General features: G+C 37.3%; 1 protein-coding gene across 2 annotated transcripts; it reads left to right on the top strand.

Moving 5' to 3' along the window:
• The first annotated feature begins 483 nt into the window (after positions 1-483).
• gdpd1 (glycerophosphodiester phosphodiesterase domain containing 1) lies at positions 484-7,267 on the top strand. 2 transcript variants are annotated; one of them, XM_056243169.1, is made up of 11 exons: positions 484-586; positions 664-999; positions 2,969-3,011; positions 3,310-3,445; positions 3,586-3,631; positions 4,516-4,637; positions 4,782-4,871; positions 4,981-5,114; positions 5,334-5,393; positions 6,230-6,281; positions 6,470-7,267. In XM_056243169.1, the coding sequence occupies exons 2-11, from the start codon at positions 861-863 to the stop codon at positions 6,605-6,607; spliced, it is 960 nt and encodes a 319-aa protein (XP_056099144.1). In that variant the 5' UTR covers positions 484-586; positions 664-860; the 3' UTR covers positions 6,608-7,267. The 2 variants fall into 2 exon arrangements, with proteins under 2 accessions (XP_056099144.1, XP_056099143.1); XM_056243168.1 differs by having other exon boundaries at positions 503-999.
• Positions 7,268-12,464: the final 5,197 nt, after the last annotated feature.

The following is a 12,464-nucleotide window of genomic DNA, read 5'->3' as shown; positions in this document are numbered from 1 at the left end:
GTGTGTGTGTGTGTGTGTGTGTGTGTGTGTGTGTGTGTGTGTGTGTGTGTGTGTGTGTGTGTGTGTGTGTGTGTGTGTGTGTGTGTGTGTGTGTGTGTGCGTGTGCGTGTGCGTGTGCGTGTGCGTGTGTGTGTGTGTGTGTAGATATAGCTAAACTATATATATATAAGTTTTTACTGTTTTTACATTTACATCTATTTTATTACATGTATTTAATTTTGATGTTTTTTTAGATTTGTTACAAGAAATAGCAAAATCACGCAAATTAGTTTTTATTTAGACATTAATTAAAGTTATAAAATTGTATTTGACTTCCTGATCAACACTGGATCTTAATCACATTCTTTCGCTTTTAACGTTTTTAATAAAGCAAACTTATTTGTTTGTTTAACGTCTTTTCAGTTGAATGCATCTGATCCGAAAAACTTAATTTGTCCATTAGCATCCTCTTGCGTTCACCCGCGTCATCAGATGCTCGTAGTGCGCATGCGCGTTCATGCGACTGTAGTATTATTATTGACCCAAGCAATATTTAAACTGCGCAGGGGGATGGCCTGTCAAGAAACATTGGACTGTAATACCATGGGTGGGTTTACAATGAAATGCATGATGGTCCAACTAAAGCAGGATCTAATCTGACTGATACTATATGTTCAGCCTCAGAGCTTCTCTTGGCTTTCTTCTGATCGGTGATAGAGTGTGGCAGCGGCGGCTGGCCAGAGGTGCTGGATGATATCGACCGGTGTGTGTGGTGACTCCAGAAGAGAGACTGTCGCGTTTTACGTCACTTCTTAATGAATTTGTAGTCATATAAGGTGCTTTACTGGTCTGACTTGCTTGTCCGATTGACAAAGGTAAAAATGAGCGCCGCGGTTTATGTTTTGTCCACGGTTACCGCCGGGTATGTGCTAACATCGGCGTTACTGCTGAAGTGTCCATCACTGCTGCACCGGCGAAAGAGAGAAGCCTTCCGAAGCAGACACATCTCACACCGCGGCGGTGAGTGGACAAACGATGCTTTTATAAGTTATAAATGTCAAATATAGGCTACAGCTTTCTTTGTAAGTTAACACGTTAGTCCAATCAAGTCAAAACCCAGGGATCAGTGATATCCAAAATGCTGACTATGTAGGAAGCTTAATAGCTTTTGAGACAGTCAATGACTGAACCTTAACATTCATAAGATTGCTGACTGTAAAAGTCACACACTTCAAAAAAAAAAAAAATTATATAACTTATATATAAGGAAAAGGCTATTTATTAGACACATTCTCAAATTAGAATTCTAAAACAACACCCATTCGTTGAGAAAATAAATTGACAATAGCCTATATAGGCCTACATACATAAAAATATAAGAAACATCCAGCTCCGTGAAAGCGAAAGTACAAACTTCCATAGCACATTAGGATATTCTAACTACCGTAAGTTCTCGATCTGTGAAATCCAAACATCGTAATGTTTGTGATTGCGACCCAGGGGTCCAAATAATTTACAAATGGCTCCCATATTTGAGTTCCCATATAAAAGAGTGGATTACACATGTGTTACACTCTTAGAGTGGATTACACGTAAGGTATTCCAGTGGTATCAGTTCCATTATCAATGATCCACTGCAAAAGAAAAATGTTCCATGCTGCCAAAATTGAAAAGTCTTCTGTTAGCCACAGAAGTTAAATTATCGCTTGGTATGCCCATGTAACCGGTCCTACTCGACCCGCTCCGAGTGGGATTCAAACTGGAGTCTCCGGTGGGCGCGCTAACAAGGATGTTAGACCACAGCCACTAGTGTCATCCACTGGCACACCTCTTGAGGCAAGGGGATTTAGGTTTACACACACAGCCCTTACTGGCCTACGTCTGTTACACCCAGTAGGTGAACATGATTTCACAAAGTACATCTTTGTTTATCCTGGAACAACATTCCAATCAACCAATAACTAAGATCTGAAGGACAAATTTACGGTTTGTCAAGTTTGGGCTTACAACCCGGGTTAAGTATTTCTACATCAGTGTTATTCACCAACCATCTCACTCTGATTTTAGGGATAACATATGGGAAGGGGTTGGTTAGGGGTAGGGATATGGTGAGGACTAAATTATCAGACAGGAATGTTGTTACAGGAACAAGTTTCAAGGGTTCCAGTTCCAGGTTTATACTTAGAAACTTTTACATTTCACAAAGTATGTTATTCCAATAATTTTGCATTTAAGACAAAAAGGGGAAAAGGAATTGTTAAAAGCATGTGTGTGATTTGGTTATATAGTCTATGTAATCTGTGTTATATCTTCAGCTGAATTGCTTTCAAATGATTACAGACTCATATTGTTTTATAATTTTCCCATACTTTGTCTCAAATATTCTCATCAATTGGAACTTCAACTCGCCCTCCCATAATTTCCTAATCCTCTGTGCCAGTTCGATCACATAAAGATTTATAAAAAAATATTTTTTCCCGGATGTTTGAAAAAGTAATTTCTCAACTGGAGATATTTCAAAATGATCATTTAATGATGTACTTCTTTGACTAAAATGCCTAATTTGCAAAAAATCAGAACAATTCTGACTTTAGAAGTTTATATTTATCCATAATTGGTTGAAATTACATTAGGTTACCATCAACAAACAAGTCTTAGAGCCTTACCACACCCCTTGCCACACCAGGAACTGAAATTCACATAATTCCTGGTTGAAAATCTGGATTATGTAAAATTAGGGATATAAAACAAATTTCATAATACCTTCATGTTGGTTTAGAGGGTTCATCATTGACTTGTCTTTATTGACTAGGCACTGGAGTGTGGACTGTGAAGAGGAATACCGTAGAAACTATAGATATAGTCTGAATATAAACATTACCTAAAGTAATTATTTTACTACCAAAATCAATATTGTGAGCAAACAAAGCACTGCTACTACAAAATAGCTACATTTTGTCCTGATACTTATTGTTTTGTTTATCTTCAGGGGCCGGTGAGAACTTGGAGAACACAATGGCAGCCTTCAAGCAGTGAGTTTATCAATGGGCTGCTGTTTATGGCTTGGATTTGCATTGATGAGTGTGACTGTACTAAAACATAGCATGTTCAGTTAATATATAAGTATACTTGATGTTGTAGAATTCAGAAGTAATCTGGAGTGTTTTTTCCTCTTTTCTGTATTCTCATTTCATCCTTCCTCTAAGTGGCATCATCAGTTGATGAATAAATTGTACAAAAATATTCTATGATGTTCTGGATGAAAATCTTCGTTAATTTATGGACAAATGCATCCTTAACTCATCTGTTGTATGTTTTCTACTTCCTCAGCGCTGTAAAACTTGGCACTGACATGTTGGAGCTGGACTGTCATTTGACCAAGGATGAGCAGGTGGTGGTATTGCATGATTCCAACCTCAAGAGGTCGACTGGCATTAACTCATACATCGCTGATGTGGCTTATGCTGTGAGTGGAGAAACTTCAAACATTCACATTCGCAGTCCAAATTTTTTCAAGCCTTGACTAATTTGTAGCAGACATAAAACTCTTATGTCAATAAATAAATGCTGTAATATAAAAGTTTTTGTGTGTGTTTGTCTTCTTAGGAACTTCCACCTTACCTTTGTAAGCTTGGGGTGACTTTCAAACGAGGTGAGTGTTCAGTCCAGGTAATGTTCAACCAATTTGATTTAAGGTATAATCAAGCAGATTCCCAATGTGCCTGAAGTGTTACATATATGTAGCCTGTAGTGGAAACATCATTGAAAATCTAATTGAATCCTGGAAACGTTTTAGAATATGAAAAAAATAGGATTAAAAAACTTAAAATAAGTTTGCTTTTTGTTTCTTCACTATTTCTGTCACTAATCAAATGTGAACAAATTTGTAACTGATAATGTGAGCTCCTTTGTATCCGTTTGTTAAGTTTGACGTCATGCGTCACCGCTTCTGGGTCCAAACGCTCTACCAGATGCACCAAGAAAACAACAAATGGTGCTAATATACACTCATGATGTGATGTAATACTACCAAAAAATTATAATCCTAACCTTTATCTCCGTATCGAAATCCCAGATGGTCAGACAGTGATTCATCTTTTATAAATCCTTAAAATACTCCAGTTTGGGACGCAGTGAGCACGGAGACTGTAGTGTACACCATACGTTTTTAAATGCTTAGCTTAAATGTTTCATATGAATAAATAATGCTCATAAACAGCCGTTGAGATAGTATTCTCAAGTGGAACGAGTCGAGGCTTGGACCCGGAAACAGCCTTCGTTACCTCATGATTTAACAAGGTCCGATTGAAGCATGTGCCTCCATTAAAGCACAAGCTATTTGGGTCATTCTTAAAATCACACAGGATAACATGATTATACGATTTTTTTACAATCCTTTGGAATTTATGCAGTTTGAATGCAATTAAAGCAAAAAAGAGATGTGGAAACTAAAAAATATAAACAAATACTTTATACATATTTAAAACAAGCCACTGTTTACTTGATTCAAATATGTTTAGTATACATTCATTTCAGAGTGCTACTGTGAAGGAGGAGATGACAAACGCATCCCTCTGCTGAGAGACGTGTTTGAAGCTTTCCCAAACACCCCTGTAAACATCGACATCAAGGTCAACAATGACACCCTCATCAAGAAGGTGTGATGACCCTGCCAGTCCTGCTCATATTTCATTTCCTTGAATCCTCTGTCTGTGCGGCTGTTTGTCACCACTAAAATTAATCAGGTTAGTGAGACAAGTTTGTCAGAAGCAAAATAGAGTTCTTCCTTTTTTTTTCGTCAGGTGTCCGAGATGGTCACCCGATACAACAGGGAGCATTTGACCGTCTGGGGAAACTCCAGCAATGAAATCGTTAGGAAATGTTACGAAGAGGTGAAACATTGTTTTTTAGCAAACAACATTGTTTTACTCTGACAGTAAATTATTCGAACTCGAAGTATGCAAAATGTCAATGTCTGATGTTTTCCCGCTTGTTTTGTAGAATCCGCAAATCCCAGTCTTGTTCAGTTTGTCCAGAGTGCTGCTGTTGGTGGGTCTTTTCTACACAGGCCTCCTGCCCTTCGTCCCGCTCAAGGAACAATTCCTGGAGATTCCAATGCCTTCCATTGTTTCCAAGTAAGGAACATTTGCATTTTAGTCATACTTGCTCCAATCATTCATTCTTTTTCTTCCAGGATTTAAAAAAGTCAAGATTTGAGCCTTTAGTAGATTCAGGCTCTTTTAATTTCATGCAGTGGATGAACTTTGGATGCTCATAACTAGTGCTTTGCTAGACATTTTCTCTAAAGATTTTATTGGAAATTTGAAAAGTGATAAATATTTTGTCTCTTGTAGACTCAAAGATCCTGAGCGTCAAACACGGAGTCAGCGTTTTATAACGTGGTTGGCAGACACGTGAGTTTATGCACACTCTGGCCTCAATAAACCTTTTACCTAAAAATTTCCTTAACACGGTTTATGTGTTTCTTGAAAGTAGAAAACTGCCTGGGGGGTATTACAGAAAGCAGGTTATGTGACTTACCTGGGTGTATTTACTGTAGTTGATAATCTCAACTTTTGGTTCCAAAACCTTTGGTAACTTTCAGGGTATGTAAGTAGAACATACACATGTGTAACAGTATAATTGATCTGTGCGTCAGGTCTTAAAGTGACAGCAGCCTAATTTACCTGCTACAAAATTATGAGAAAATATTAAAAATATCTATATGGCTGTTTTTCCCCATGGTAGCAACGTCAAAATTGTGGCCAGTGAAAATTCTGAGCTAGTAACTTTGGAAATCTACTAGCCACAGTGGCTGGTGAGCAAAAAAGTTAATGTCAAGCATTATAATTAATGCTTGAATTTTTTATAAGATTAAAAAAATACTAAGTGTAAATCGCCATTAAACAAAATAAAAAAATAAGTATGGCCTGCTTCTTCTATAGCGTCCGTTTTTTTTAATGGTGACTCCTGTCTTTGTCACCGTTAACTCATACTAAGTTTCATACTCCGGGTTGTCTGAACTTTCCTCATACCGCGGTTTTGGAACCTGAATACCTCGCGTAAGCAAGCTTTGGGTTAATCAACCGGGAATTCAGGGTACATGTGATCTTGCTTTCTGGAATACACCCCTGCTTTAGGGTTTTTTCCCATGCTGGCCTCAGTGATAATAGTAATTACAAGCATCTAATATTCATACTTATTTAAAGGTTGTTAATATGGTGGAATGATAATATGGATTTATTTTCAGACTCCTCATGAGAAAAGCTCTATTCGATCATCTGACGGGCAGAGGAATACAGGTGAGTGAGTACTAATCTTTAAATGAGATTTAGGTCATACAGCACATGTGCTTTATGGGTAAACATTGTTTTGAGTGCTATGATGTGCATGAGCAGATGGCAGGAGCTTTGAATGGAATTTCACTCTTGTCTGGAATGTCATCATGGGACTTTTCCACTGGTCTTTGCTTTTTCCTTTCCAACTACAGGTGTATATCTGGGTGTTGAACGACGAGGAGGACTTTAAACGTGCCTTTGACCTTGGAGCTACAGGGATTATGACAGACTATCCCACCAAGCTAAAGGAGTTCATGGAGAAAAACAACTACGCTTCCACCCTTAAATAAGACTCGAGGCCAAAGTAAACAATCAATATGCTTTTCCGCTGACCTTTGGCCTCTGAATGGGCCTTTTAATTACCCAGCAGTCTTTGATGTTTATGTCCGTGAGTGTAGAAGTGGCAGCTATCAGTTCTGCATTAATCTGCAATCAGCAATTCAACATCAGAGCCGCTTTAAAGCGAACTGGATGTCATGAAATCATTCTGTAGCTTTAACTTCATAGCAATACACATTTTCCATAAAAAGCCGGAGGATTTATAAGAGACTATGCTGAATTATCAATTATATTAGGGTGATGTCATGATCGTCATGATATTTCTGTGAAATTTACCCTACGGGCACTTTCAGTGTATGATTGACTGGCAGTTGATTGTTTCATCACAGTGTGAGGATGTAAATCCTACTGGTACTTGCTGTGCATCAGTTTCTGCAATAACACTGAACTCACTAAAGCGTTAATTGTCTAAATGACAATACCGAAGCTACTGAAGTTTTTCCAAGGCACCGCAAATAAACACTAGTTTTAATGTGTATTATGGGATTGTTGAGAGACTAGTAATCAGAGGGCACTGGAGATTTTAAGGTTTACTTCAGTACTATGCGGTTTAATTGTGGTTTGATTGACGTGTGTATATTTTGTGTTTGTAAATTTGTTTTTGACAATAAGAGATTGTCAGTTTCAAGATTTGTGGCTTAAAAGATGCCTCAGTATTTCTTGAAGTGTTAAGTGTTTAGTTTAATATATGACCAGTCAGAAGTTTTGACCACAATTCGATCTTCATTATTACTATTTCAGCATGTTACAATATTAAAGTAACCAAACCTCATATTTAAGCTGCTTCAAACCCTGATTTTTCTTTAAACTCAAACTAATTTATATAATAATAATTAACTAAATAATATAAGTTAAGTTATAAAAAAGTCATGCATAGGGGAACTTTATATTTGTCTTTTAAATAAATTTAAAGTATTCCAGCAATAGCCTTTAGGTCAAAAGGTTTTGTGATCATGAGAAACAAAGTCAGTCAGGTGTGTCCAAGCTTTTGACTGGTTGTGTATGATTTATGCTGATAAAAGAGGTTTTGTTGGAGTGTAACTGGGTCACAGACAAGGGTTGTGTGTGGTCATGTGACTTGAATGTACTTTTGCTTGGTCAGGAAAATATTTTAACTTTAAAATGTTGGTGGTTTTAACGGTGCATTGAAAAGAGAAAAAGAAACATCTTATCTCACTCTTTTAAGGATTAATGAAATACAGGATGCATTCAAAATTGACATGACAGTAACTCACTCCTGAATGATGGAGTTCAAATGTTTTTTTTCCCCCCTTTTGTAAAGTATACGGATATAGTAACTCTTAGCCTTGTGCTGTGTTTAATTTTGTAGTTCATATTTTATCCAAGCCACTTTCATTTGTTGTGTATGAACTCAATGTACTGTTAAATTTCAAGTGATAGCTACGAAGATGAATTCAAAGATTAGTTATAGAGCCTATTTGGTTTCAGTTGCACTTGGATATAAAAAATAATTTATAAATGAATTTAAACAATTATATTTTGCCTTTGTGTTATTAATTTTATTAATTATGAGTGTACAACAACCCTTGACGCATTAAGTGCCTGTAACTTAAAACACACACACACACACACACACACACATTTTGACCAGAAGAGGGTGCTATATGGTAACTTAAACTTGCTCTGACGAACCAATGCAAAATACTACGAGTAACAAATATAAATTTACAATAACATAAAAACGTCTACAACCGTACATTTAACTACTTTTAACTTTCTTTGATTATAGCTTTGCTATACTCTAATGAGTTCAGTGCACTTCAATATGTTTTTTTTTATTACAAAGTTTTAAATAAACAAAATACTTTGTTAATTTCATCACAGAATGAATACAGTGAAGTATATTGTACCCTTTACTTCCACATAAAACATGTAACTACTGGCCGTGGTCGATGAACATTTTTTGATTTTCGACATAAGTTCTCTAAACTCAGTTACAGTTGCAGGTAGATACCAGCCCAATTTATGATTGGCTGTTTTTTCACGTTCTAACCAATCAGCGTAATGTTGCTATGCCTCTGCGTCTCAGTGATTGGTGGAAAGAGTTGTCATTTGCCCTGTAGGTGATGTACAGTGCGATCGTGCCCATACAAAACTTAGTTTACATGCACCACGTCCACACTGACCGCGAGCGAAGCGGGAGAAGGAATTTGTCGTGACAGGAAAGCATACGCAAAGTTTGCTGTGAATCCCGATTTACCTAAACGGAAGAGGAGCGCGTGCCACCATATCACATCCCCGTTTTCTTCTTTTCAAAGGTAAATGCGAATTGTTTTAACACGTAGTCTAAATGTAAGTGTGATAATAGTCATCTGCTTTATGTAAATCATGTCAACTGATAGTGTGTGTAAGAGCATCAGGTCAGGATGACGGTGTTGTGTTCTAGTTCTGCTGGAGATGGTGTGATGTGATGCGCTGCAGGTCCGCAGTGGTGATGCTGCTACTGATGCTTGTTTATCAAACACCTCCACTATCACATCCAGCATCACTGCAGCATCATCAGTGGCACATGTGTCATATCTGACAATCATCTCCTTTATCATTCCGTTTGCATGGCATATCAGTCATAAATTAAGACAGTTCTGCATTTATAGCAGCATTAGTGTGCACTTTATTCAGTCTGCGTCATGTCGGAGTTCTCCAGAGATAAACATTGCTCATTGATCACAGACCCACTGGTTAGTAAATATATTATATTAAAGAAATATATATTTAAAGAAAAGAATATTCAGCATAATATTTAATACTTTAAAGAACACTTTATTTTAAAGTGTCCTTGTTTCAGTGTAATTATAGGCTATATTTAAGTACTGAGTAATATTAATTACCTACATGTATTTACTTTGGGGTTTGGGTTATATTAGGGTTAAGGTTAGTTGCATGTAATTTTGAATAATCTTTAGTTATTTCTATAGAAACTACTAGATGCACACAAGGACACTGTAAAATAACGTGTTACTGAATATTTATCACTGAATTAATAATCAACATTCAGTAACAGTAACATTCAATACCTAATATAGAGTATTCAAAATATTTCATATTTAGAACATGTCATAAAATGTTATAGAATATTCAGTATAAATAAAATGAGTAATTTAATAGAACTGAATAGATTGTTTAGATAAAAATGTGATACATTTATTTCAAACATTTTCATCAACATTTTAATAGAATATTCGGCATAAACAGAATAGATTAGTTAATAGAATTGAATTAAAATATTTGATATTTAGAATATTTGAATGTTATCTAATATTTAATATTCAGAAAAAGAATAGAATATTCAGTATAACTGACCTACTATACCATACACTTCTAACCACAAATAACATTTGCACATGTCGTGGGCTTATTATATTGGTTGTGTTTTGAAACTTAGTAAGCTCCCTAACTAGTTAGTACTGATGGGTTTGAGATGATGGGGCTTAATGACAGAACCGCATTGAGCAGTAGGTTGAGTTATCAACATGTTTAAATGTGATATTGTGATATTTCAACAAGTCTCGTGTTTTACTGCCATGTTTAGTGTCGATTTGCTCCAGTATGTTGTATTTGGCTCAAAAATTCTTTTTTTTATTTTAAATGTTGTTTATTGCTCTGTTGTCAGGGGTCAAATTTGAAAGCATGCTCGTGCTTCCAAGGAGGAAACAGTGCCAGTAGTGCAGTGTGGCTGAAATCCAGCCCCACATAGTGTCTGCTGTCAGTGAATCAGGTTTAGTCCAGCACAGCACTCAAACATTGACTTATTGCATGAAACAATAATAAGAATTGATTCCTGTTTTATTTTCAACTCGCTCTCTCGCTCTTACACGATCGAATTCAGAGAGCCTGAATGCTGACAAGTAATTTCTGAAACACTGTCAAATCCAATCCGGTCGACAGGGATTATGTTTTTCAATATTTTTTCCTGCAGGTCTTAAGCTATGGTATTATACTGTGACACTCTTCGCATGATAAACTGCATATGAATGCAAATACAAGCCATCAGAAATGGATAATCACAAAAAGCAGAACATTTTAATTTTCATGATCCACTCAGGAAATTACAGGGGCTGTTTGTTTAATCATTTGCTACATTGTATTACACCGTTTTCCAAAATTATTTTCTTAAAAATTAAGGTTGTCGGGGGGAAAGTTTAAAAAATCATGTCAGAAATCCAGATTAGGAATCTTATCTCAAAGTAATTACAGTAAATGCATCACCAAAAAGACTGTTAAATAAGACGCTAGAGGCTGGACAGTCAGTGAAGGGATGGACGCAGCTCAAGGATGTGTTTCCTCTCTTTCTGTTGCTGCTGTTATCCCCGACAGCGCTGCTCTGGTTACATAAGGAAGGTCCTTGCGTTGCACAGGCCTTGAAGTGATGAGTGCTACAACCCCTCTGTCACAACAAATTTGTCAGAGCATTCAGCAGGAGACATTAAGTCAAGTCACCTTTATTAATATAGCGCATTATACAATACAATACAGATAGATTCAAAGCAGCTTTACAGTGATGCAAACAGAGTTCATTTCAGCTGTACAACAGCTCTAAATGAAAATAGTGTCATTGTTCAGCTGTTCAGTGTTGATTCAGCTCTAAAGAAAGATCATCAATTATAAAATTAGTTCATTTAATCTATAAAGCAGTTCTGCAGAAAACAGCGATGTCATCGTCCAGCACAGTTCAGTTCTCATCCAATACTGTCAGTGCAGTGAAATCAATAATATTGTTGAATATTAAGTGTCCCCAACTAAGCAAGCCAGAGGCGACAGTGGCAAGGAACCCAAACTACATCAGGTGACATAATTGACTTGGTAGAAACCAGGCCCAGTCAGGGGGCCAACGAACAAACATAGTGTGATAATGTCTGCATCACAAGTCAGAAATCAGATTGTGGTTTGGTAGCATTCAAATATTTTATACAGTTCCTTTTGCTTGAAGATCAGATTCATCACGCCAGTATGGAGACGAAGCTGGTCATAGGTCTGTGGTCTTGTCTGGTTCTTGTGGTCTTTGCTGAGGATCTGTGCCGATGGCTGTCGTGTCGACGAGGCCTTCACAGGGGATTGTCTAGTAGACAGGATCTCTGCTGACATTCAGGGCTGCGTTGTGGTCGTGTCTTCTTGGTGCTGGTCCACCATCTGATCTGGATATGGACTGGATACGGCTGACTACGGTAACCTCGGGATATTAATTTAAGGGGGAAATTAACCAAGTTACAGGTACTGTTCCCCCAAAAATGTAAACCCTGTCATTATTTACAGTACTCACCATTATGTCTTTCCAGACTTGTATGCTGTTATTTTCTTAATGGAACACAAAAGTAAACATATTTACGCAACTCTTTCCATAAAACAAAGAGTCTGGGTTCAGAAGACTGCGGGCCTGTCCAAATACCCACACTTGCTGTCTTGGACACTTGACTGTCCCAAGTCTGAAAAATCTCCAAAGCTCAGTGCCCTTAACTTACACTAAATCCAAATTATCTCTAATACCGATTCGGAGCAGTATTTGGGGCTAAAGCCTGGCTCACACTACAGGAGTTTTAGGCCGATTTATGCCCGATTTTCCCCTCCCGAGAATCGGAGAAAAAATCTTGTCGAGGACCTCGATCGGTTCCGATGTTCGGCACAGATTATCTGGTAATGTGAGGCATTCACAGATCGAATCTTGCACCTCCCGATCTGCTCTTACACAAATCGGGCTCGCCCCGATCATATCAAACATGTTTGATATTTATCGGGATGAGCAAGATTGTGATTACGTCAGTACTGTCACAATAGCCAATAAGTAGGGCTGTC

Source organism: Rhinichthys klamathensis, unplaced genomic scaffold, assembly GCF_029890125.1.
Source record: "Rhinichthys klamathensis goyatoka isolate OS25496 unplaced genomic scaffold, OSU_Roscu_1.1 h1tg000781l_1, whole genome shotgun sequence".
Lineage (NCBI taxonomy): Eukaryota > Metazoa > Chordata > Actinopteri > Cypriniformes > Leuciscidae > Rhinichthys > Rhinichthys klamathensis.
This window is presented reverse-complemented; position numbering and strand designations above follow the sequence as displayed.

Coding starts and splice junctions, on each gene's coding strand:
- gdpd1 (XM_056243169.1), top strand. CDS start 861: ATGAGCGCCGCGGTTTATGTTTTGTCCACGGTTACCGCCGGGTATGTG. Junction 3,012..3,309: donor ACAATGGCAGCCTTCAAGCA/GTGAGTTTATCA, acceptor CTACTTCCTCAG/CGCTGTAAAACTTGGCACTG. Junction 4,638..4,781: donor ATGACACCCTCATCAAGAAG/GTGTGATGACCC, acceptor TTTTTTCGTCAG/GTGTCCGAGATGGTCACCCG.